Source organism: Myotis yumanensis, unplaced genomic scaffold, assembly GCF_028538775.1.
Source record: "Myotis yumanensis isolate MYYU_CA2020_CCGP unplaced genomic scaffold, mMyoYum1.0.hap1 SCAF_9, whole genome shotgun sequence".
Taxonomy (NCBI): Eukaryota; Metazoa; Chordata; class Mammalia; order Chiroptera; family Vespertilionidae; genus Myotis; species Myotis yumanensis.
The window spans coordinates 66,344,398-66,370,482 of NW_027223760.1; the positions used below are offsets into that span (position 1 = coordinate 66,344,398).

The following is a 26,085-nucleotide window of genomic DNA, read 5'->3' on the forward strand; positions in this document are numbered from 1 at the left end:
GAGGGGACCCACATCTCTGGCTTCTTCTCTGAGTCTCCTTCATCAGGCGGGGGGGGGGGGGGGGGGGGGGGCTCTCCCCAGAACGGGCCAGAAGAGTGGCAAGGAATATCCACCCATGGGGGCAAGATGTGGCCTGTAGTTGTCACCTCCCTGGGCCCTGGCTGTCAGGACAGACAGCCGATGGACTACAGAGAGTGGAAGGGCTCCGCCCCTCCCAGCTGGGGACACGGAGTCCCGCGCCAGGGCCGGCAGAGCTGGGCACAGCGTCCTGCAGTCCTGCTGAATATTCAGCTGGCTTGTCCCCTCTGTGGCTTCTGCCTATGCAGTCGGCCACCTGGGAGGGAAGGGACGAGGGCCAGGCTCAGAGGCTGGCAGCAGGGGCTCTGCACGCTCCCACCATGGACAGCAGGGTGTGGGGGCCTGGCACCCTCTGCTTACTGGGCCCATTACCAGCCGTGAGTAGCCAGCCCAGCCCCTCCTGCCTCTGGCTGGGCTCCAGAGCCTTGGGGGCACAGGGGGTCCCCACTGCCCTTCCCAGGGCGGGAGCCTCTCCCCACCAAGCAGGCGGCACTGTGGCTTGGAGAACTCCTGACCCCCATGCTCCCTCCTTCCCTTCCCTTCCCTTCCCTTCCCTTCCCTTCCCTTCCCTTCCCTTCCCTTCCCTTCCCTTCCCTTCCCTTCCCTTCCAGAAGGGCACCCTGTTAACTCCTTCCTGCAGGTGTTGGGCCACGTGCACCCCGAGTGCGACCTCATTGCCCAGCTGAGAGAGGATGAGAGTGCGTGTCTACAGGCAGCAGAGGGGGAGTCCAACGCCACCCGGGGTACGGGGCTGGAGAGGGGATGGCTTCTTCGATTCCTCCATTGCCCCCAGCCTCAAGCTCAGGGTGTTGGACGGGGCTGTCCCCTGGGCTGATCCATGCTGCCCCCACCCCTCTCTAGGCTGCCCCGTGACCTGGGACGGGCTGCTGTGCTGGCCCACGGCAGGCTCTGGCGAGTGGGTGACCCTCCCCTGCCCAACCTTCTTCTCTCTCTTCAGCTCAGAGCCAGGTGAGGGGCTGGGGGTGAGGGTGGGGTGGGGTGTTTTCCTCTGGTGGTGCCAGAGGAATGTGCAGACACCGCCTGGCGTGAGGGCTGGCAGACCTGCATTTCAACAGCTTCCTCTTCTTGAGTGTGACCTTGGGCAAGTCAGGCCGCCTCCTGACCCTCAGCTTCCTGGCCCGTGACCTCTCAGGGGTGAGGGTTGTGAGCAGAGCACTGGAGTTGCTGGACCCAGCGCCTGGAATCAAGCGATCATTCCCTGGATGTTAATGGGGGGCTGGCTGTAGGGTGCAGTGGGCAGAGCCTGCCTGCTGGCCAAGATGCCACCAGCTGCCTAGTGGGGTGGGGCCCCCACTGCTCTACCTCCACTCCCTGGCCTGGGCGTCTGGGGTGGCCGGTCCCTCCTCCTCCCCCTGCCCTTGGGGCCCTGGGGTACAACTCAGGACTCTGCCTCCCAAGGGAATGACTCTCTGTCTGACCCATGGTGACTTCTGGTGACTCCGAGGCCAGAGAGGAAGGTCCCAGGATGTGCCCCAGGCAGGACCTCTTGCTGCCGCCGCTGCCACCTCGAGGGGCTGTGTGTGTAGCCTCCAGGGGCATTCAGTGGCAGAGGCGCCCCATCCCTCCGGGGAGAAGTTGTGACCAGGCCTCTGCTTCCCCACCTCCGCCTGCCCCCAGGCGCCGTGCAGCGGGACTGCACCATCACCGGCTGGTCTGAGCCCTTCCCGCCGTACACTGTGGCCTGCCCTGTGCCCCTCGATCTGCCCGCAGAGGAGGTAAGAAGTCTCCTGCAGGAAAGGTCGCCACGGAGGCCTGTATGGGTGCTGTGGCCGCATGCCTTTCCATTGCAACCAGCGGGTTGGAGTAGCAGTTACAGCAGATGCCCAGAAGGTGGCAGTGTCTGCAAGAAGGGTCGTTTGCTGATCTGCTCCAGGGTGGCAGGTAGGCCAGGTTGCTAGGAGGGTGGAGGCACAGAGGGCAGGCGGCAGATTGCTGGCCACCATCTCCTTGGCCACCCTCCCTGTGCCCAGGCTCCAGGGCAGGGAGTCTTCGGTGGTCCCAGTCATGGTCCTGGGACAGCTCCTGCCCCATTTAGTCCTCAGCTGGGGGCAGCGTGCTTGGCTGTGGTGTGGGCAAGGGGGAAACCAGCCCAGAAGGGGCCACAGTGACCCTACGGTAGCTGGCACGGCCACACCGCCGAATGGAGCAAGGCGTTTTTGAAGTGCTTCCATGCCCGTCACCCCATATGCCTGCCCTCAGCCGTGCGGGGGAAAGCATGAGTCTGACCATTTCTCAGGTGAAAAGACTGAGTCAGAGGGGCCGTGATCGCCTGCCTCCCCAAGGGGCTGAGCCCTCACTCCATCCTCTGCCTGCACCCCTGTCTCTGTCTCCGGGATCCAAGCTGGACTTGGACCAAACACATGATGGGAGAATGAGCTTCTCCCTATGGCTGTCGTTGGCTGGCCCCTTTACTTGAGGACATTGTGTTCCCCAGCCGACAAGCAAGCTGGATGTCAATACACAAGCCCAGTTCCCTCCTGGGCCTCCTCGTTCCCCAGAGATGTGGAATTTCTGCTGCCGCCTGTCCCAGCCTGGGAGCAGCAGCAAGTGAGCCTCCCCGTCCCGCCCCTCTGTCACCAGCAGAGGGTCAAGCAGAGGTCACAAACAATTCAGTCCACAGGGAGCTTGCCGAGGCCCCACGGACATGCCTGGCCCCAGACGGCATTTCAGGGTAGAGCTGAGAGCTTCACCTGCTAGACTGTCCCTCCCCCAAAGGCAGTTTCTGAGACTCTCCATCTCCGCTCTCCCCAGGAATCGTACTTCTCCACGGTGAAGGTCATCTACACCCTGGGCCACAGCGTCTCCACCGTGGCCCTCCTGGTGGCCATCGCCATCCTGGTTGCTCTCAGGTTCGCCCTCTGCGTCACCTGCTCGGAAATCTTTGCTGCTACCTTGTTGTCCACTGAGCCTGGTTCTGTGCCTGGTCATTCAACAGGTTCCCGCATCTGGGCCACGTGGATGTCTACCTTTCCCTTCTTTTCCCCACGCGTAGACCCCTCCCAGCACCCCCTCCCAGCATCCCCTCCCAGCCTCCCCTCCCAGCACCCGCTCCCAGCTCTATAGCTTTGCTCATGTGAAGCGGACTCTGTTTGCTTGTGATGCCTGCCTCCTTTCTCCTCAGTGTGTTTACAGTGAAGCCCAGCTCCCACCCTCTTCTAGGAATCTTCCCTGCCTCCTCCTTGCAGCCCTTCTTGATTGTTTCAAACCTTTGACCATTGACCTTTTCACGTTCCCCCCACATCAGACTTTAGGGTCTGAGCCCCATGACCTGGCCTGTGCTGTTCTCGGTCCTTGGGGATGAGCCTCATCTCCATAGTTACCCAGGGGCTCCCCTGGGCAGGGTCCTGCCACTTGCGCCTCTGTCCCCAGACTACGAGCTCCCTGAAGGCAGGGGCTGGAGTTGCCTGTCCCCTCGCCTTCCCTGAGTCCTGGGCAGGGGTTAGTCAGCTGTCCGGCAAGGCTAAAGCTCAAGGCCAGCCCAACTCAATGGAATGCAAGCCAACCAAGTCCACGCAGCTTCTCCCTCCCCTCCGCCTCCCTGCTCAGCCTCCTCCCGCCTGCTGCCCTCTCCCATTCGCCATCTGTTCCTCACCCTCCCACCCCCGCAGGAGGCTCCACTGCCCCCGGAACTACATCCACACCCAGCTGTTTGCCACCTTTATCCTCAAGGCGGGAGCTGTGTTCCTGAAGGACACCGCCCTCTTCCACGGCGAGGACACGGACCACTGCAGCATGTCCACTGTAACCACCACGGTTGGGGCGCGGGGCCGGTGGGGGGGTTAGAAACTCGCTGCTCCTGCTGGAGCCTGCCCAGTCCTGTGGCCAACCTGGGCTCGGCCTTGCTGACTACAGACCAGGAACTGCCCCCACCTTCCCACCCTAAAGCCTCGTGCCCTTTCCTGGACCAGGGTGCCCGTCCATGCTATTTCCCACAGTCCACTTTCCACTCCATATCCCACCCTAGACCATGTCACTCCGTCAGCCTTTTCATTTCACCCTGCCCCTGGCACTTGTCCGTCTGTCCATGGCGAGGGACTGGGCTGAGGGGGTGCCTCCCTCCGAGGGCACAGAATGGACCAGGTTATGGGGGCGCCAGCTGGAGGGAGCTGAGAGCTGGGGGAGAGCGAGGAGGACTCCAGGGAGGCGATGGCTTGGAGCTGGGTGGGCAGCAGTGGCAGGGGGAGGGGAGGGAGGTCCTGTTACCTGAGAGGACGGGGGTGAGCAACCGCACATACAGGAGAACCTGCGCGTGTCCAAGCAGCAGGGAAGTCATCACGGGGGAGGGGAGGTGGGAGAATGCGGGGGACAGGAAATGAAGGCAGTTGGGCAGAGTGTGCAGGCCCAGCCCTTAGAAGGTACCCGAAGACTGTGCTGGAAGTGAACGGATAAGCGAATGAGCAAACCAGCGATGACCTGAATCAGTGAATGAAAGACATGATAATAATAGTGTGGACTGAGCACTTATGTGCTAGGTATTACACTAAATGCTTTGCATATATTGTCACCTCTTCTTTCCTGCATATATTTCCATTTCAGTTCATTTATAGATGACAATTGGCAATGTCATTGGCTGCTTAGTGGTGGGACTGGGGCCAAGCCTGGGCCACCTGAGCTCAGAGGTGGGGTGCCGCACCCCTGGCAGCTGAGGGGGTCCTGCAGGGACGGAGCCGGGATGGAGGTGTGGACACATGCACACATGTTTGCAGGACAGAGCCGTGCATGAATATATGGTGTTCCCTGCCCACAGCCCTAGGGACTGACTGGGGCTCAGGGGAGATGGGGTGAAAGTGAAGTAGTAGCAACCATATCTAGTTTCCACCCAGTCCCATGAGGCCACGAGAGAGGTGCTGGAAGTTTTCCCTTTACAGACAAAAAACTAAAAGCTAAGGTGGGGGGAGGTGACCAGCTAGTAAAGGGTCAATTTGAGCCCAGGCGGTCAGGTCCCGCATCTGTGCCCCTCACTGCATCCCCTCTGGGGCAGCCAAGTGGAGGGCCCGGGTGGGGTAAGGAGACTTGGGCGGGCTCCCATGGGCATCCCGGCCCGCAGGTGCTGTGCAAGGCCTCTGTGGCCAGCTCCCACTTTGCCACCATGACCAACTTCAGCTGGCTGTCGGCAGAAGCTGTGTACCTGACCTGCCTCCTGGTCTCCCCGTCGCCCAGCACCAGGAGGGCCTTCTGGTGGCTGGTTCTTGCCGGCTGGGGTGAGTCCCCGGGGCTGGCGTGGGCACCGTGGGTGAGGCGGAGGGTGGGGATTCCCCGCAATCACTCAGTAGCCCTAGAGTGATTGTTGGGAAAGGGACCCCCGGGCTCTGCCCTGGTCCCGCCTTCACTGCACCCGCTGTGGTGGGCAGGGGTGGTGGGAGGTAGGGGGCAGGTCTCTGAGCCGAGAAGTGGACCCTCCCTCCTGTCCCCTCTGTGCCCTACAGGGCTTCCCCTGCTCTTCACTGGCACGTGGGTGGGTTGCAAGCTGGCCTTCGAGGATACTGCGTGAGTCTGGGTGACCTCCTCGTCACACCCATGCCAAGTCACCAGGGGGCGTGGGCTGGACTATCAGGGACATGGCTGTTCCCAGGCCTGGGAGAGGAGGAGGGCCCAGTCCTGCCTTCAGGATCTCCCAGGCTTGAGAGTGTGGTAGATGCGGAAGCCTTCCATGGGTAGCACAGGAGGGACAGGAGCCTGAGTGGGAAGGGGCCTCAGATTCTTAGGATTTGGGGGGTTCAGGGAAAGCTGAGGGTAAGGGTGGGTGTGAGTGGGGGCCTCCTGGAACAGAGAAAGTGTTGGCAGCAGGAAGAAATCAGCAAACAGACTGATTTTCCAGGAGTTTATCTTTCTAGGTGGAGACAGTGGGTGAGCCCAGCATGGATTGGGGCGCCCCTCTGAAAGAGGCCCAACTCTCTGAGAGACAAGATAGTCTGTGGCGGGAGGGGGGCCTGGGAGGCTCCAGAGGCAGAATTAGAAGCCAGGAGGCCAGCAGCTAGAGGGTGGGGAGGAGGGAGGTGCATGGGTTACCATGGCAAAGGCACCAGCCTGAGCCCTGGCCTGTCCTCTCCATAGGTGCTGGGACCTGAATGACAGCTCCCCCTACTGGTGGATCATCAAAGGGCCCATCGTCCTCTCTGTTGGGGTCAGTTCCTGGGGCCAGTGTCCTCTTGCTTTAGTCAGCCAACCCCCCTGGGTCCACCGAGGGGCCCTACATAGTAGGAAACAGGACTCCAGCTGTGAGGCCCTCTCTGGACCTCAATCCTATTGGGCAAACCTGGGGGGTGGTCTCAGTCAGCACTCAGGCCCCTTCTGGCTCAGACTCTGGCCGAACCTGGTGCCTGGTTGCAGCTCACCTGCTACTGCAGTGAGAGGCTGGGCGGGCAGGCGGGGGACCGCTGTGGCTGGAACCCACCATCTCCCACGAGGAAACGGGGCAGCCAGGACTGGTTGGCATGGCCTTCGCGAATGTGCCCATTTCCCCAACTTAGCAACTGTGCTAAATGAAGGCCAGTGCTTTGTGCCGGGGAGCCCCTGGGAGGTGCTGAATGCAGGATGACAAGGCCTGATCTCCCACCCTTGGCCCAGGATGGAAGGGGGGACCCTGAGCTCCCGCCCTCAGAAGTGGGCACGTGGGACCGCCCAGTCTCCAGGCTACACGTTCTAGAGCAATGATCTGTGCACCCACCCACCTGCACAGCCTGTGTCTCTAGTTTGGGGTTTCTGGTTCCCAAAGGGACTCCACTCCAGGTCACCAGGCCCACCCCTGACCTTTGCTTTCCACCTTCCTGCACCTCTGTTTCCAGGTGAACTTTGGGCTTTTTCTCAATATTATTCGCATCCTGCTGAGGAAACTGGAGCCAGCTCAGGGCAGCCTCCACACCCCGTCTCAGTACTGGTACTGTGCACGCATGTATTGGGGGATCCCCGGACATACCTGGAGCATGAGTCAGGGTGGTTCTGTTTTACTCACTATCCTGGCCTGGGCTCCTCCCCATGTTCCCTGAGACAGACTAGCTCTGTTCCTGCCTCCCAGGAGATTGTAGGATGGGAAGGATAGAGGCTCCAAATAGTCTGATGAGTGCTGGAATCAATGTCTCTGAGAGCCTGCAGAAGGAGATCCTTTCTAAAGGGGAATGGGGCCGGTGGTGGTCAGGGAAGACTTCCTGGAGGAAGTGGTCTTTGAGCTGGACTTTGAAAGATGCATGGACTTTGCCTGGAATAAATGGAGATGGGCATTTGGCACAGGGAATAGCAGGATCCAGGGGCCCAAAGCAAGGAGGTCCAGGCTGCATGCGGGGAGGACGGAGTTCCCCAGGGTGTAGAGTTGATATGTGGAGCTGGTGGGAAGAGAGAGTAGACAGGGGGCAGGTGGGAGTTTGAAGTTCTAGCCTTGGGAGCCTGAGGCTTGTCCTCTCCTGCAGGCGTCTCTCTAAGTCAACCCTTCTACTCATCCCGCTGTTTGGAATTCACTACATCATCTTCAACTTCCTGCCCGACAGCGCTGGCCTGGGCATCCGCCTCCCGCTGGAGCTGGGACTGGGCTCCTTTCAGGTGAGGCCCACAGGCACTCTCCCTCCTTGGTGGGAGGAAGATGCTGCTGCCAGGGCTGCTGGGCTGGCCATTCTTCCTTCCAGCCACTCCTCTATTTATTCAACTATCTGCCCACTTTTCTACCCGTCCATCTCCCCATTCATTCGACTGCCCCTGTACCTATCTACCCACCCATCTACCCTCCATTCATCCATCCATCCATCCATCCATCCATCCATCCATCCATCCATTCATCCAATCTATTCAACACTTGCTCGGCACCGTCATATGCCAGGCTCTGGGCTCGATACTGGGGGATGCACAGATAAAGACAGTCCAAGAAATTAGACCTACAGTACAGACTCAGCAGGTTTGCTATAATGATTACACAAGGCAAGTGCCTGGCACATAGTAAGTGATGCAGCTACCTTCCCTTTTCCTCAAAGACTGGGCTCACGCCACTGTCTGGGAGGGGGGGCGGGGTGGGGGGAGGGAGTAGAAAGACCACAAACACCGTGAGGCCAGGCCACCGTATTCTGACGGGTCCTTTCTCTTTGGCCCACAGGGCTTCATTGTGGCCGTCCTGTATTGCTTCCTCAACCAAGAGGTATGTGACTCTCCAGGCTGTTCTTACTCATCGATCCTTCCCTCCCACCATCCTAAGACCCCTGTCTCCTGCTCAGACCCTGCCCATCCCAGCTCAGGCCAAACCTTGACTCCTGTGATCCTTGGCAGGAGTCTGTCCTGAGCTGGATCCAGCTGAACCTGAATGCTTCCTGTTAACGTCTTTTACCCATCCCTCTTCTCAGCTGGGCCGTTTACTCTCCATTCAGCAGGGGGTGGGGGAGGCCTTTTAGGATCAGAAGAGGGATCCAGGGATGGGCTCTGTGTTCCTAAAAATTGAATAAAAGCAAGAGTGGGAGAGGGAATAAGCCAGATCCAGAGGAGAGAAAGAGAAAAGAGACAGAGGAACCAAGAAAGTTAGAGGTAGATATACAGGGACCTAGGAAAAAAGAATTGGCTGCAGAAACAGGGAGGACAATGGAGAGCAGAGCCAGGGACACTGAGAGAGAAGGGACCTGGGAGAGAGTCACACACAAAGAACAGCCCAGGCAGAGGTGGACATGCTCAGCACAGACGGAATACACATGCAGAAACGCGGAGAGATGACAAAGAGGAGCCGATGAAAACATCCCACGCAGAAGACGCTGGGCATAGTTTCCTTAGGACAGACTGGCTTTGTGGGGAGAGGTGGGAGGACTGAACTCAGCCCCCGAGATGGCCAGGCCTGGTGCTGTGGGCACAGGCAGAGCCGGGGGCTCCCTCTAGTGGCCATGGGTTTTTGTGAGCTCTGCGTTCTGCTGGAGACCTGGGTGCTTGTGCCCGACACCCCCCTTCACCCCGCCCCCCCAACACACACCCTCCATCCTCACACCACCCTCCCCCACCCCCCCGCTGTGGGGCACTGCCCTCCCCTCACCTGCCATGCCTGTGTCTGACTGGCTCCCTCTCCTCCGTTCCTCTTTGCTCACACTCCAGACTCTGGCTGATGGGCCCTGGGGTTGCAGGAAGAGGAATGGCTCTGGCTGAGGCTGGTGGGGCCTGGGAAAGGGGATTCCACAGAGATCTGTAAAGGACTTTCCCAGGATGCAGTGTTGAGGACCAGATAGTTACCTAATGCTGGTGATGGGGAGCTTACTACCTCTGAATATCCCTTTCTGTTGCCAGACAGCTCACCTTGATGTTGAACAGAAATCTGTCCCCCTTTTGCCCTCACCACAGCCTCAGCTCCCTCGGCCCCGCCAGCCCCGTGGAGAAGCGAGGGTACAGACATTGCCCCCTGCACCTCCCGGGCCACTTTGCTTTCAGTTCCTGTCAGTCTCTGCACTGCAGGTGCTCAGGCGGCGTGCGGAGTCCCCTCTCCCTTGAGGCCATGTCCTCTGGACAGCTTTCCCAGCGGCCACAGCTCAGCTCAGTGGGCAATGGCAGGACTGAACCCCAGAGCGGGGGATGGTCTAAGCCAGTGGTCGGCAAACTGCGGCTCGCGAGCCACATGCGGCTCTTTGGCCCCTTGAGTGTGGCTCTTCCTAAGCCTTAGGAGTACCCTAATTAAGTTAATAACAATGTACCTACCTATATAGTTTAAGTTTAAAAAATTTGGCTTTCAGAAGAAATTTCAATCGTTGTACTGTTGATATTTGGCTGTTGACTAATGAGTTTGCCGACCACTGGTCTAAGCTATTCAGGGAGAACAGGGTAGTCATCTGGCCAGAAACTCAAGAAAGCACCCATCCATGTCTTTATCTGGGCCCAGACAAAGGCAGTGCTAAAAGGTAGAGAAAGGAGCTAAAGGGAAGGGCCAGAAATATATCCAGGAAGGAGGAAGTAGTACCCGTCAGGGCAGTACGTAGCAGTGGCTGTGCTAACCATGGCTTCTCCTGCCGGGAGCCTGTCTGTTTCTCCTACCTGGTCTCTCCCACACTCGCAGTCCCCCTGGGGGTGAGTAAAGGCGTGGCGGTGGGACCTTTCACATTTCCCCCTTGTCCCTGGAGGTGCGGACTGAGCTCTCACGGAGATGGCGCGGCCACAACCCTGAGCTCCTGCCGGCCCGGAGGACCCATGCCAAGTGGACAGTGCCCTTCCGCTCGGGGACTAAGGTGGTGACATCTGTGTGCTAGGCTGGCCACACCACGTGCCGGGAGTCCACACCTGAACTTGGGCAGCTACAGCGGGTCCACCACGTTCCGAAGGAGTGGGACCTCCTGGGAACCCCAAGTTCACAGCCCCACCCCAGCCGCTGCCCAGCCCTGGGCAGGGTGGCCCCTCTTACCTGTCCTGTCCCTGACTCTTTCCCCTGGTCCTGCTGGAAACCAAGATCAACAGTAATTAATATAAATGTGAGGAGTCTGGCAGAAGGCTAGCCAGTACTCCTTTTGATATTCACAGGGTGAATATTTACATTTTATTACGTGCTGCTGACTCAATGGCCTAAAACAAACTCCCCCCAAACCAGACAATCTTACTGTTTACTAAACATTACCATTGATATGTCTGTTTGCATTCCTAAACGGCAATTGTGTATTCTAGTAAATAAAAGCAGCTGGGAATGGGAGAACTTGACTGCTATGGTTTTCCTCTGCCCCCCCCCCCCCCACACCCCGTATCAAAATTAATATTTCGTCTTGTGTGTCATTTGTGCATCAGCTCTTCCTCCAAGCCTTTGAACCCCGAAAGCCACGCTGGCTGTGGACTTTCACAGGGTCCCTGTGTGTCTAATTCTGACTTCCCTGGCTCCTCTGTCTCTGTTCTTCTCATGGGCCTCCTCCTAGCGCCTGAGCTGTAGCTGAAGGCCAGAGGAGCCAATAAACATGTGATGAATAGATAGCGTGTGTGTGAACGCCCGAGCCTCGCGGGTGACGGATCTACAGCCTTCGCTCGGATCTCTGGTGCACGGCGCCTGCATCATGGCTCAGTCCACGTGACACACCATCGTGGACTTGTCTGCAGGGATCGCCTTGTTTCATTCACTTTAACGCGGACTCTCCTTGCTTTCCCCCTCCGCTCCCATTCCCCTCCTCCCGCAGGCAAACATTCCCACGTGTTTATGTGATATTTGTGTTTCTGTGTGCTCTTGTGAAATGTGGAGTGTGTTGTGTGTCTGTCCTTTTGGCTTACATGCCCGCTGCCGGGTGTGTGCCTGACGTCTGGCTTCAACGCCTTTCCCCTCCACACTGGGTTTTAAGAGATCCCCCGGGTGCCCTGTGCTCATCTGGTCCCTTGTTCTGGCAGCTGCCTGGTGCCTCGCGGGGTCTCCCCCTCCCTCTAGGTGAACGCAGGGCCCTGGGGGTGGAAGTGCCCCCGGTCATCAGTTAGGTCTCTTCTGAGTGTGACAGCAGTGACAGATGGCACTGCAGGATGCCCGCAAAGTCTGTGCTCCCACCAGCAGCTCCGGAGCACTTGGCGGTACTCAGCTTTTTAACGTTTGCAAGTCGAATGGGTGTAAAGTGACATCTCCGTTGCTTTAATTTACATTTCTCTGACGCCTAGCGCCTAGCGAGTGAGCATCTCTCCTTGCGCCTGTTAGCCTTTTGGGGTTGTTGTTCTGGAAATGGCTTCGGTTCCTTGGCGCATTTTCCTTGAGGGTGAAGCTTCCTCAAGTCTAGGCCGCCTTCTTGTGCCCCCAGCCTGATGTCATGCATCCCATTGTCACGGTCCATCCCTCCCCACCCCATTCCTTGGCAGGAGGGAGGAAAATGAGACCTGGGCGCTATCCTTGGGGACCTGTCAGCTGATGGCAGTGGAGGGAGATTTCAGGACAGAGACCAGGCAGGAACGGGCACTGCGAGTCAGAACGAAATCTCTCTCTTTCTTGGTCACCCAGAGCAGATCGGCCCTCAAACTCGGCCCCTTCCCTGGCAGCCAGGGAGTCTTCCCTCCACCCTCCTCTGCGGGACACCCTCCTCTCTAGTCACGGGGCTTCCAGTGAAAAGAGATGAGGCCATAGAAACCCAGGGTCACCCCAAGGTCAAGGTGCAATCCCAGTCTAAAGCCCTACCATGCATTTCTTCTTGCAGTCTCAGTACATGGAAGTAATTCATACTCAGTGCAGGGAGTTTGGGAGCTAGGAAAGGGATTAAAAAAGAAAATAAAAATCAGCCATAACCTCATTACCAAAAGACAGTCACCATCGATATTTTTGTATGTTTTCTGAAAAAATTTTCTATACATCTTTGAAACATCTTGAGATCGTAGTATATTTATAAATTTGTATCTTGTTTCTTATGCTTAAAATTAACATACACAATTTTTAAATCTTTATCTGAGGGTATTTTTTTCCATTGATTTTTTTTAGGGTGAGTGGAGGGGAAAGCGAGAGAGAGCGAGAGAGAGAGAGAGAGAGAGAGAGAGAGAGAGAAAGAGAGAGAGAGAGAGAGAGAGAGGAGAAACGTTGTTGATGTAAGAGAGACACATGGATTGGTTGCTTCCTGTACAGGCCCCCACCAGGGCCAGGGATTGAGCCTGCAACCGAGATACATGCCCTTAACCAGGAATCGAACCCTTGACCCTTCAGTCCTTGGGCAGACACTCTAATCACTAAGCCAAACTGGCCAAGGCAACATACACCATTTAAAAATGGCCAATGAGTCCAGTGTAGCTTAGTGGTTGAGCATTGACCTATGAACTAGGAGGTCCCGGTTGGACTCCTGGTCAGGGCACATGTCCATATTGTGGGCTCAGTCCCCAGTGGGGGGAATGCAGGAGGCAACCAATCAATGAATCTCTCTCATCATTGATGTTTCTATCTCTCTCTCCCTCTCCTTTCCTCTCTGAAATCAATAAAAATATATATTTAAAAAAAATGGCCAATGAGCCCATGAAAAGATGCTCAATATCTTTAGTCACTGGGAAAATGCAGAAGAAAACCACAACGACATACCATTTCACACCCACTAGGATAGCTAAAATGAAAAAAAAAAAAAGGCAAAACAAGTGTTCATGAGGATGTGGAGAAATTGAAACTCTCGGATATTGTTGGTGGAGCGTCAAATGGTGCCGGTGCCTGGGCGAAAAGTCTGGCAGTTCTTCAAAAAGTCCAACAATGAGTTACCATAGGACCCAGCCGATCCACTCCTAGGTGTGTAGGCAGGAGCATTGAAACCACATGTCTATACAAAGACTTGTACATGAGTATTCATAGCAGCATTACTCATATTTGCCAAATGTCCATCTATTGGTGAATAAACAAAATGAGGTATATTAACACAATGGAATATTACAATTTAAAAAAATGAAACACTGATACAAAATACAATATGGGTGAACCCTGAAAACATTATGCCAAGTGAGAGAAGTTAGTCACAAAAGGCCACACAGCATGTGGTGCTACTTATGTGCAGTGACCAGAATAGGCAAATCCCTAGAGAGAGACAGGCGTTTGTAAGTTTCCAGGGGCGGGAGGAAGGACAATGGGGACTGTTGCTGAAGTGTGCGGGGTTTCTTTGAGGGGTGATGAAGTGGTCTACAATCAGATGGTGGTGATGGTTGTACACTGTGAATGTACTAAAAACCACTGAATCGTATACTTTAAGTGAATGAAATTTATGGCATGTGGATTATGTGTCAATGAAATTATTAAAAAGAACAAACGGGTGGTTGCAGCAGAATGCTTGCAAACCTTTTGTTCCGCTACATAATTTTCGAAGTCTAATATATATATATATATATATATTAATTTAAATTCTTTATTTTTTTGAAGTATTACATATGTCTCCCTTTCCCCCCATTGACCTCTCCCCGGCCACTGAAGTCTAATATTCTTTATTTAGCCAATAATTATACAACAAATCTATTGGTGGAGGTTGCTCCCAATTTTTTAAATAAATAGTTGTAATAAACTTTCTTGCATACATTTCTTCATGCACATCTCAAAAAAATGAAATCTTCCAAATGAACTCTTAGACATAAAACTTTTGAGCCAATGTCATTCACATGGTGAGTCTTTTAATTCTGGTTTGCAAATTGCCTCTGGGAAAAGTTGGCCCAAGTATCTATACTAATAAAAGGGTAATATGCTAATTAGACCGGGTCGACCAGACATCTTCTGGTCGTCCTGCCTTCCTTCGGGACAAAGCCACGGTGGCGGGGGCTGAGGCAGAGGCGGTTAGGGCAATTAGGCCAGCAGGGGAGAGCAGTTAGGGGAGATCAGTCCAGCAGGGGAGGGCAGTTAGGGGTGATCAGGCAGGCAGGCAGGTGAGTGGTTAGGAGCCAGCAGTCCCAGATTGCGAGAGGGATGTCCGAGGGGTCCCAGATTGGAGAAGGTGCAGGCCGGGCTGAGGGACCCCCGCCTCCCATGCACAAATTTCGTGAACCAGGCCTCTAGTTGTTGTATAAGCTGAGTAAGAAAGCTGGTTTCTACATCGCTAGTATCATTAATGTCTTTGTCAGACTGATAGAGTGGTCTCTCAGAATTTAACTGCTACTAGTACTCAAGTTAGCAGTCAGTAGGGGTTAGTGTTAGTGGGTAGTTAGGAGTCAGGGATTAGTGTTAGTGGTAGTTAGCAGTCAGTAGGGGTTAGTGTTAGTGGGTTGTTAGCAGTCAGTCAGGGGTTAGTGTAGTGGGTAGTTAGCAGTCAGGGATTAGTGTTAGCAGTCAGGGGTTAGTGTTAGTGGGTAGTTAGCAGTCAGTAGGGGGTAGTGTTAGTGGGTAGTTAGCAGTCAGTGTTAGCAGTGAGTTTGTGGTGGTGGCAGCAGTGGAAGTTCACTCATGTGACTGTCCCTTCCCTAGAGGCTTCACCTATGGCTTGGAGTTGGCTCCTTGCTTCTTTCTGGTTCAACTAGAGCCACAAATTCCTGCACTTTTCTAGTCTCTTCCACCATGGGGATCCCTGGACTGAGGCTGCAGCAAGGGTTCCTGGACCGATCCCTTGAGTGGCAATCCCTACCCTCCTCAGGGCATCAGCACCCCGCTCTAAGGAGTGCAGAAGGAGTTGGTCATTAGGTGATTCTGAGGACTCCAGAAGGGACACTGGATTGCAGGCAGTGGGGGAGTTGAGATGAGCAATGCCCCACTTAGCCACCAGGTGGCAGAATGAGGTGGCCAAGGACCCTGGCTGGGCTGACCCGGCTCCAGGGATGAGGCCCTAGTCTGTGCAGGGTTCAGAGCAGAAGCAGGTTTCCCTGGGCCCCGGTTTTGTTCCGGGAAAGTGGGATTTCCCATCATCCACTGCAGCATCTTCCTGCCAGACTCTACTCAGGTCCTGAAAGGAATTTCCTAAAGGGAAGGAAGAAACTTCCCTCCTGCCATGGCCAGCCTGGGTTCCTCTACACTGTGGGGAGGAGGAGGCAAGAATAAAAATGAAGAGCCCATTTCCTATCCCCGGAGACCGCCCAGAGATGTTAGGGAGATCCCCAGGGATAAGATATAACCTGGATGTGAATAAGAACAGGTATGTGGGGCTCAGACTCTCTGGGCAGTGGAAGCTCAGAGGACAGGGTGTGAGTGAGGGCAGGAGCAGTCAGGGAAGGCTTCCTGAAGGAGGGGTCCCAGGCTGGTTGAATAGACCCTAGAACTCCCCTAGGCCAAGCACCACCATCTGCTGGGCAGGGAGCAAGAGTGTGGCTGATCTCAGCTTGGGGAGCAGTGCTTCTACGAAGGGTGTGGCAGGAGAGGGTGGTGGCTTTGCTCTTCCCGAGAGGTTGCTGGGCTTTCCTGTGAGGCTGTGGCTCTGCTGGGCCACCCGTTCATTCCCTTGGTAAGTATTTGCTAAGTAGTTGTTGGAGCTAGAAGCACAGCTGAAAACACGCAGGACTCTCGCACTCACGAGGCTTCAGGTGTGGGAGAGGGCAGGCGAGGATGCCAGGGCCAGCTGGCAGCATTTTTGGCAAGCATGGCGGCGAAGGGGTTTGGTTTCCAGGACCACCGTGCGGAGTGCCTGGTGCTCCGTCCTCAGCGTTAGGGGTGTGAACAGCTGTGTCTGCGACCGAAGGTGGCAGAGTGAGTAATCCGCCACCGTGGTCCCTGGTGGGCTGGGCGCTCCCCTGGCCACGCTCCTGGAGACAGGTGAGAGGCCTAAAGTTTTGAATACACTGTGCTTCTGCCTAGCTTGGCCCGAGGGCCTGCTGTCTGCAGCAGGGATCCTGACTCACATCCTCCCGCTGCTGGCTGCTGCCTTCCACAGGGCAGGCTTGTCTGTGGGGGTGCAGGTGGGGGGTGGGGGTCCCCGACAAGAACGAGGTGGTGGGAAATCGTAGTGGGACCATTAGGAACTGGGCTGCCTTCAGAGTGGGGAGGCAGGTTTTGGAAACCAGCAAGGAGCTACAAACCACAGATGTTTGGGCTTTTTTTAAAAAAAATTTTTTTTGACAGTCTGTTCTCTCCCTTCTGTGTGAGTCTGTGTGTGGAGACTTCTCTTTTGGCACTCTCCCTGCTCTGTGTCTCTCCGTGTCTCTATGTGTCTGCGTGTGTGTGCGTGTGTGTGCGTGTGTGTGTGTCTGTCCCAGATTCTCCGTCTGTGTCTTTTTCTCTCTGTCTCCCTCTCCCTCTCTCTCTGTGTCCCTGTCTCTCTCTCTCCCTATCTCTCTGTTTTTGTCACTGTCTTTCTCTTTCTAAGGTCCCTGCTTCCAGCTGTGAGAAGTGACAGCAGCCCATCGGGCAGCTGGCCTGTCTCTATGAGTGGACATCTGGTCCTGGGGCTGGCGGGAGGAGGCTGGAGCTTTTCACGTGCGTGCACATGGCCAGCTCCCCCATCTGTCAGAATTCTCCTCTAGTTCCCTATGCCCACCCCCCACAACCATGTCTCTTTCTCTTTCCTCTCCCTCTGCTCCCAGACCCATAGGGCCATCCCAGCCCCAATAGCCCTTCCAGAGACAGGGTGTGTGTGTGGGGGGCGGGGGCAGGGTGTGTTTTAGGATGGCAGGTGGGATGACACAACTCACGTTCACAGACCTCCCTGCAGGCGTCCCCAGGAGCAGGCAGGCGGGAGGGCAGAGGGCTGGGGCTGATGGGCAGGCTGTTTCCCTGCCTCGAGGTGTTGCATAAGCATCTGCAGCCCTGCGCACATTCCCATGGTTACCGATGGGAAAGGCTGGCTGTGGTGGCATCACCATGCACCGCTGTGGCCCACAGCTCAGGCAGGCCTGGCGCTGGTACAGAGCAGCTCTGGGCTCTCGCTGGACAGATCTCTGCCAGGCAGGCCCCCTCCTGGTGTCCAGGGGCCTGTGGAGTCGGGTGGAGGCAAAGGGCCCCCGGCCAGCTTCTCAGCCCAGCAGCCATGGGAACAAACTTGCCTCTGACACGGGCTGACTCAGCACAGGCCGACCTGGAGCTCCATCCTGGGCTTGACCCCAGGCCAAGCCCAAGCCCCGCCCACAATCCATTCTTTCTTCAGCCCCTTCCTCAGTCGGAACTTGGGCCCAACTGGACTCCTAACTGAGCACAGCCTCTGGCCCTCAACTTGGGCCCTGGTCCCAGCCTCTGCTCTCTTGCACGGCTTCTCGCTGGCCTGGGCCCCGGGATCATGGCGTGCAGGGAAAACCCGGAGGCCTAAGCCCTCCGTGGGCGCCTGTGTGCAGGCTGAGCACGGAGGCTGTGGGACTCAGGCCAGCAGGGCTATGGGGTTCAAATGTCAGGGGTCAGCCGTGGGGCAGAGCAGTCAGGGAAGTCCCCTGGCAGAGGCAGCGGGGAGTTGGGCCGAGAGGGATGAGTAGTAATTGAAGAAAGAAAAGATCTGGCGGGGAGCAGCTGCCAGAGCACATACTGCTGGGCCGAGTTAGAGCTTTGAAAAGAGCATCTGTGCGCGCGGGGGTTTCTTGGGACTTTGCTCTGTGTTGCCGGAGCACAGGAAGTGGCCTGGAGGACAGGGCTGGGTAGGTGAGCAGGGCCCCGTGGAATCCCTTAGCACAGCGGTTCTCAACCTGTGGGTCTAGACCCCTTTGGCGGTCGAACGATCCTTTCACAGGGGTCGCCTAAGACCATCCTGCATATCAGATATTTACATTACGATTCATAATAATAGCAACATTACAGTTATGAAGAAGCAACGAAAATAATTTTATGGTTGGGTCACAACATGAGGAACTGTATTTAAAGGGCCAGAAGGTTGAGAACCACTGCCTTAGTGGGTGGGGAGGATCTTCACATAGGGCATGCTGGAGACTCCCCATGTGTGCCCCCACCCAAGCCCGAACTCCGGGTCCAGCTGTCTGCTCCACAGCTCCACGTGGGTGTCCAGGCATCCCTCATGTAGCAGGTCCCCCAGTTTGGGGAGTGTTAACCCCATCTGCCCAGAAGTTCCCGCCAATCCCAGGAGTAATTCCTGAATCTCTATTAGGAGGTTCTGAGCCTCTGAGCCCCTTTGCTATGGCCCCTTGGGACATGCTGCTTGCTGCAATCCTATTGGCCCTTCCAAGGCACTCAGGGCAGGGGTAAAACCGGTCATCCTGGCACCCCCACTTCCAACTTGACCTTGAGAAAGAACTGAAGTTCCATTCCAGAGCCCACAGGGCCCTGTGTGGCCTGGACCAGCCCACCTTCCAGCCTCACCTTCTCTCTTCCCCTCCCTTGCGCTCGGCCCTGGCCACACCCACCTTCTCAGCGTCCCCAGACATACCCCCCCCCCCCCCCCCCCCGCGCCCATACACACTCCACCCTGGGTTGTGCTCATTTCAGCACAGCAGTCCCTTGAATACCCTCTCCCAAGTGCTCTCCAGGATGCTCTCCTACACCCAGTCCCCATTCAATGCCAATGTCACCACCTCGGAGAGGCCCACCCTGCCTGCCGAGGGACATCACTCGCCGTCACATTGCATTTCCTTGTTTTATTTTCTTCATGGCACTTAGCAGTGACTACAGTCCATTCCCATTGTTCACACTAGTTACGTTCTGTAAAGTCTCCGTGAACACTGCGTTAGCAAATACAGAACCACAGCTCCTAGAAGAAATACAGCGTGCGGTTCCCAAAGCCGGTGGTCACAGTTTTGTCAATGATTAATCCAAAACCTTGTGTTCTGTGTGTTTCTGTGTACAGACACCTTAGTTAATACACAGATGCTCCTTGACTTATGATGGGGTGATGTCCAGATAGACCCAACATACGTTGAAAATAGCATTAAGTCAAAAATGCTTTGAACACATTTAATCTACTGAATGTCACAGCTTAGCCTCTCCTCCTTTGTTTTTTTTTTTATATTTTTATTGATTTCAGAGAGGAAGGGAGAGGGAGAGAGAGAGAGAAATATCAATGAGGAGAGAGAATCATTGATCGGCTGTCCCCTGCACGCCCCACACTGGGGATCAAGCCCACAACCCAGGCATGTGCCCTGACGGGGAATTGAACCACAACCTCCTGGTTCATAGGTTGATGCTCAACCACTGAGCCAAGCCAGCCAGGCCAGCCTCACCTCCTTTAAACTTGCTCAGAACACTCCGTTTCCCTCCAGTTAGATAACCTTGAGTTTCATCTCAAGAGTCATCGTCTTCCCCCTCTTCTCACCACAAGTAGGAGACACAGATGGGCGTTTTGTAGACATGATGGGATGAGAAAACACAACACACAATATCCAGAAATGTTGACACAGGAGACTGTGGGGTAGGGGTTGTTGACCCTGTGATGCGGGGCCACCTGGGAGCTTCCACACACGGCCCCCGCCCACTATCCCGGGAGACTGTCATACTGCATGTTGTTAGCGGGGAAAGATCAAAAGTCACGATTCAAAATTCAAAGTACCATTCCTACTGAATGAATATCGCCTTCATACCGTCATAAAGTCGAAAAGTCGTTAAGTCAAACCATTGTGAGTCAGGACCGTCCGTATATGGTTGACTCATTGACGGCAAACTCATGGCCAACAGGACTGAACCTCCTGACTGAATGGAGCAGATCTAACACGCGCACTTTCCCCATAGGCACATGGCAGCCTTCCTGCACTTGGCACCCAGGCAGCACTCAGCTCTGCATGGAGGGGCCCTTGGAATCAGAAAATCACCCCCGAAAAGCCTCCGAATGAGAGAAACCTGGCACCGCATAGACCGCATGAAGGACGTTAGTTAACGGCATGGGGCTCGGGCATCGGGCCACTCAAGTTCTTTACCGCTCTGAGCAGAATGACCGACAGCCCGGTGAGTACTGGCTTCGGGGGTACTAGTAAGTGTCATCTAGGAGGCAAATTCACAAGCGTGAAAGCTGCAAATAACGAAGACCAACTGAATCTTACATGTGTTCATGTGTATTATCAGGCCTCCCTTTTTCTTATTCACTGCTGACCCCAGGGTCCAGGTCAAGGCTCACAGATGTCTCATAAATATTTGTCAGTTGACTGACCTGCCTCACATCCACACACACTCATACACCCACACCCACCCACAGACACACACTTACACCCACATTTACACACCCCACACACATACAGGGCCCTCAGGAGTTCTCAAAGCAGAAAAGATGGGCCATCTCTTCTTTTTTTTTTTTTGGTTAATCTTCACTCGAGGATATTTTTCCATTGATTTTTAGAGAGAGTGGAAGAGAGAGGGAAAGACTGAGAGAAACATCGATGTGAGAAAAACACATTGATTGGTTGCCTCCTGCACGAGCTTTCACCAGGGCCCGGGTGGGGGAGAAGCCTGCAACCAAGGTACATGCCCTTGACTGGAATCAAACCTGGGACCCTTTGGTCCGCAAGCTGACACTCTATCCACTGAGCCAAACAGGCCAGGGTAGGCCATCGCTTTTTCTAGTGCTGCTCACTGGGGAGAGAAGGAAGATTCTGCAAGGAGAGTGTAGGGGGGAGTCCTGGTCCTAAGACCTCCCTTATCCCTGTCCTCTCTTTTATGTCAGACCTGTCATCCCACAGGGAAGGCCGCATGAGCCTGTGTGTTATTTAAACTCCCTCCCACAGGAATCAGTGTGTGGCTGAGGTCCCCTGGGATGATGATGCGTGTGTGGGCACATGTGTGTGGGCACGTGTGTGGGCATGTGTGTGTGCACGGCTCAGCCCTGCCCTGACGAGGCCCGCCGGATTCCTAGCAGCTGCAGTGCTTGCGCGTTGACAGACCTGTAATCACGGGAAATTACCCAGCGCAGAACTAGAATTAAGGCTGCTGCTGCCACAGCCAAGTTCACAAAGCCACGTGCCCAGAAGAGCCCAGGAGGAGGCTGAGCTGGGAGCTGGGGCTCCTGGGGAGGACAGGGGTGGGGACTGGGCGGAGAGGCCTCAGAGAGGAGGACAGCTTCTGTTTGTGTCGTGAGCCTATGAAGTGTCAGGCCCAGGGCTGGTTTATTCCAGGCTCACTGCATTTAGCTCTCACAGCAGCTCTGCAAGGTCAGGACCAAGCCAGGGGTACCTGTGCCAGGCCTGGCCTCCCAGAGGTCGGGTAACGAGCTTCAGGTCACGAAGCTTGTAGCCAGCAGAGCTGGGCTTTGAATGCAGGGCTGTTTGACTCCAGGGCCAAGACTGGGGTGCAGGGAGCTCCCTCTGCAGAGGGCAATAATGGGGGACACTTGTCCATGCTGCCTGAGCTGGGCTCTCTGGGCTCAATACCCCCCAGTTTAAGGAGAACTTGGCTCACTGGTTTAGGGGCTGTGGAGGGAGACAACCCAGAGGTCCCGTATGGCATATGCTGGCACACAACCCGCAAGCACCTCCGTCTGACTGAGCAATAAACACGTGCATAGTGGCAGGGACTGTTCTAGGTCCCCACACACAGACACTCAGAGAACATTCGAGGAATTACCACCATCCCATTTTACAGACGAGAAAACTGAGGCACAGAGAGGTTATGAGCTTTGCCAGTGGCTGAAGAGCTGGGAGGCCATGGAGGCAGGACCTGGACCCAGGCAGTCTGGCAGCAAAGGCTCTGTGCTAACCACCATGCTATATTGCCTCTCTCTGGCCCCTGAGTCCCTTGGACCCTCCCAATCCAGATGCATACTGTGCAGGCTGTCTGGCTAGTGGCCATCTAGTCTCTTCTGCCTAGATACAGCCCCCTGCTCCCCCGAGGGTGCCTCTCTGGAGGGTCTGCCCCTAGGTCTTCTCTCCAGGTCCCTTGGTGGCCCTGTGGGCCCCGCCGAGGACAGTCACATGGCTGTGGACACGCGCTCCACCAGCCCCCACAGCCCTCAACCTGGGGCCGGTACTTCCCATTAGCTCGTTAATCTTTTTTATGTGTGGGTTGTGACCAGCATTTAATAATTTTAATGAAATGGGAGAGAACAGAGAAGAGAGTGCATCGCAGCTAGTGAGGGCAAGTGCTGCTTCATGAAACTTTAATTTCCACTTTGCATATCTACGCTTGTTTATGCTGCATCATAATGAAAAATGCACTTCTCGCTGTGGGTGAAGCAAAACCAAAAGTCTGCAGAACAGTCCTGCGGGTGCTGTCTCGCTTCTGGTGTCCTATTTAGGTTCCTGCATCAGCCCAGCCAGCCCAGGATCTCCCAGAAGTCACCTGTGCCCCCTCCGCTGAGCCAAGCCCCATCTGGGGGTCACGCAGAGGGAGCAGTGCCCTTGAGCGACGACAAAGGCATCCATCTGTGGACTGGAGGCTCACCGGGCTCTGTGCCAAGCACTCCACGTGCACCATCTTTTAAGTCGCGTGTTCTCTCCATTCCACAGATGAGGAAACTGAGGCTCAGGGAGCGTCCTCTTCTTGCTCAACGTCAGTATCTCACACACATTGGAGCTGCGTTCGAATCTGGGTCTGGATGGTTGGCAGAAAGGTTCTGTTCACGGGTGGGTGGTGATCATATACTGACGCTCCCACCCCACCTCCATGGTCACCCCTCCCCCTCCTGTACCCCAAGTGGGGCTCCCGCCAAGTTCCTCTGAGGCCCCTCCCCGAGGCAGTGTGACTGAGGAGGCTGGCTGGGGGCGCAGGAAGGAAGGGGAAGACCAGACAAAGGAGAGCCTGCGCCAACTCCAGTCGAGACTGCTGAGCAATTCTGGGACCTGCACCACTGCCCAACCCAGCTTTCGTTTCTTTCTTTCTCCTCACACAGTCCACAGGGGGCGGCCAGAGCTCAGGTGCCACATTTCTTGTGCTGTGGAGGGAGCCATACTCTTCACAGAGCTGCTCAGAGCCCAGCAAGGCTGCCCTGGCCTCTGGCATCCTGCCCTCTGCCCGGGGCCTTGCCCCCCAGCCCAGGGCATGGCCCCCAAAGCTAACAGGTCCCTTCTCAGGGGCGTGGGGTACCAGAGTGAGCACTGAGTTTGGAGTTAGCTGGACCTAGGTTCATGCCGGGGCTGGATTCAGAGAAGAATATAGTGGCCGTCCCTGCCCAGCCCCCAAAACAATGCAATTCAAAACAAACCCTATTAGTTGCCAAACTCTCCAGTAGCTCCCCATTTCCTCACAGTAAACGCCAAGGCCTCACAGCGGCCCACCCAGGGCTGCACAGGCCAGCATGTCCTGCCCCTCTGGACTCACCTTTCTTGTTCCTTCACTTTCTTGGCTCCAGCCTCTCTGGCCTGTCTCCTTGCAGTCCCTGCCCCAGGGCCTTTGCACTTGTGCTCTCTGCCTGGAGCATCTTCCCTCAGACACCCACAGGGCCCCTTGCGACACCAGATGTGGCAGGTCTTACGCCACTTTCTCGCTTTGTCTCTTTGTTCATGGCACCTGCTGCTAAAACACTGCATGACTTATGCATCGATCTTATTTACCATCTCTCTCCATTAGCATGTAAGCTCCGTGAGGGCAGGGTTTTTGTTCAGCCTGTTCAACTATGACCACCACAGCGCAGGCTTTAAAGAATGTGTGTGGAAGTGGATTGAAATAGAATTGAAACGTGTGGAAAGAGGCCCAGAATGCCGACACCACCCCCCCCCCCCCGCCCCGCCCCCGTCCCTGAAGCTTCTGCATCAAATCCTTTGAGACCAAAGTCATCCAAAGAGACCTTCCCTTGACCTTCATGCTCGGCTCTCAGCCTTTCTTTGGGTGGGATCCAGCGCAGATTCAGGGCTTGCACCCATCCCCGCCCCCCCGCCCTTCACCCTCCTGGGTGCCAGGCCCTGTACATACAGATGTGAGCCAGCCAGACACACCCCGCACTCCTGGAGCCCACGGCCTGCCAGGGAGACTGAGGAGGAAGCAGGAAGCAAGGACATGAGTCTGACGGAAAAGCAGCAGGGACCACGGGGACTCCAAGCAGGGGAGAGGGCCCCAGACAGAGGGAATACCCAGCTTGCGTGGGCCACTTAACTCCTAGAGCCTGTTTCCTCCTGGTGACAGGGAGCTTCTGGTCCCCTCGCAAGAGCAAATGAGATGACAAACTGGAGGGCACTCCAGGGCTGCAGTGACCCGCAGACACGGGCTGTTAGGTTTTCCTCTCACAAAGCGGCAGGAAGGCAGGGCAGACAGCAAACCCATGTTACAGATTTTGCCCTGTTTACCCTTTCTGTGTCACTTCCTGCTGCTTTCCCAGATGTTGGTTGCATCCAGAGCTCCCGAAGGCTGGAGCCCGGTCTGCTTCTCCTCGCCTCTGTCCCCCGCTTCTCAGCACAGCCCGGACCTGGCCTTGGTCAGCTCCGACACTGGGACTCAGAGGGGGAGAGTGACTTGCTCACGGTCACAAAGAGCATCAGTGTGTGGGCAGGGCTGGGGCCCAGGCCTCCTGTCTCCTAGCCCTAGGCCCTTCCACTGCCAGATGGATGTTATTTGAGGCCCTGCCCCCAGCCTGGGCTGCCCCAAAGGATGCGTGGCCCCTGACCCTGCTAAGCCTGCATCCAGTCCGCCAGCGCCGTTGGGGCCACCGATTCAGGGCCGAGGGCCTTTGGGGTTGGCTGGAGGCGTGGGAGTCAGGGCAAAGCCAGTTCTCACCGAGGCCTGGTGTGCCTCCGCCAGGCTCCCTCCTGCCTTATTCCCTCCCTTCTCCCTCCTGGGGGGACCACGGCCCACCCTTCCGGGGCTGACCTCGCAAGGCTCAATAACACTGATCTTCAGGGCTGGAGGGGCTGCCGTGAAACTCAAGGTCACGCATACTATCAAGCAGGAAGCTAAGGCCCAGAGAGGCGAGAGGCCTGCCCGGGTCCCAGGCGGCCAGAGGAAGGGCCAGGGCTGGAGTCAGAGCTCTGCATCACCATTGAGTCTCAGAATATCTGTTCTTTCAGGGCCTCTGCCCTGCTCCCTCTGGGTAGCATCCTGGTCTCTCACTAGCCTTGCATGCCTCCAGTGACAGGGGACTCACTATCAGGCTGTGCTTTCTCTTGGTCTCTCTCCATTTCTGTTCTCCTGAGCTTTGAACCCAGGCCTTAGAGGTCAAGTTCCCTGTCCTCCCAGCTGGTGCTCTGAAGGGCCCTCCCAGGGGTCTTGTCTCTCCTCGTTTACAGGGGTATTTCCCCTCCTGGTGCCACTTCCCAAGTCTAAACAGCACCCCAGGGGCCTGACACCAGGTATGCTTGTCCAGGTCATTCGAACATTTATTCCCACATTTTTTATTGAACACATGTTTTCCTAGGTACCAGGTACTTGCTCCAGGCACCGGGGTACAGGCACATGAATATCAGAGCAGAACAAGACTTGAGTGGTCTCCGACGTAGCCCCTCCCTCCGCATTACAGAGCCTCGTGCAGCTGAGAGACCGACCACCAGAAGGCAGACGATCAGGGCAATAAGGAGACAGACACACAGAAAAGTATTCAAAACAGAAGTGCGACGAGGCATACGGAAACTTTGCAAACCGCGCCCCGTGGTTAGCCACGGTTCCTCTGCAGGAAATGACAAGGCTGCCCTTTGACCCTCTGCTGCACTTGGAGGCTGAGGAGCCCTTGGGAGCATCTGGAACATCTGTGAGCCGTCATCTCCCACTGAGGAAGCCTGGGCCAGGGCTTGCTGGGGCCAGGGGTGGGGCCGGGCAGACAAGTAGATCCAATAGGCCTCTTCCTGCTCCCAAATCCCAATGTCACTTCCAGGGCAAGGGCGGCCTGCCCCCCCCCCCCCCCCGTTAGACCCTCTCTTCCTGTCTGCAGCCTCTGGCCTCTCACAGGAGCC

At 56.0% G+C, this 26,085-nt stretch overlaps 1 protein-coding gene across 1 annotated transcript; it reads left to right on the forward strand.

Annotated features, from left to right (window-relative positions):
• Nucleotides 1–398: 398 nt before the first annotated feature.
• On the forward strand, nucleotides 399–10,693 carry GHRHR (growth hormone releasing hormone receptor). The gene is made up of 13 exons (XM_070423540.1): nucleotides 399–455; nucleotides 719–821; nucleotides 940–1,047; nucleotides 1,717–1,814; nucleotides 2,851–2,948; nucleotides 3,708–3,840; nucleotides 5,147–5,300; nucleotides 5,526–5,586; nucleotides 6,154–6,223; nucleotides 6,885–6,976; nucleotides 7,503–7,632; nucleotides 8,177–8,218; nucleotides 10,164–10,693. Exons 1-13 carry the CDS (start codon nucleotides 399–401, stop codon nucleotides 10,287–10,289), a joined length of 1,272 nt encoding a protein of 423 aa, XP_070279641.1. The 3' UTR covers nucleotides 10,290–10,693.
• The last annotated feature ends 15,392 nt before the right edge of the window (nucleotides 10,694–26,085 follow it).

Excerpts from the sequence above, each read along its gene's own strand:
- GHRHR (XM_070423540.1), top strand. The coding sequence starts at position 399 with ATGGACAGCAGGGTGTGGGGGCCTGGCACCCTCTGCTTACTGGGCCCA. Across the intron at positions 456-718 it reads TACTGGGCCCATTACCAGCC|GTGTTGGGCCACGTGCACCC; the intron begins GTGAGTAGCCAG and ends TCCTTCCTGCAG. Across the intron at positions 5,587-6,153 it reads CTGGCCTTCGAGGATACTGC|GTGCTGGGACCTGAATGACA; the intron begins GTGAGTCTGGGT and ends TCCTCTCCATAG.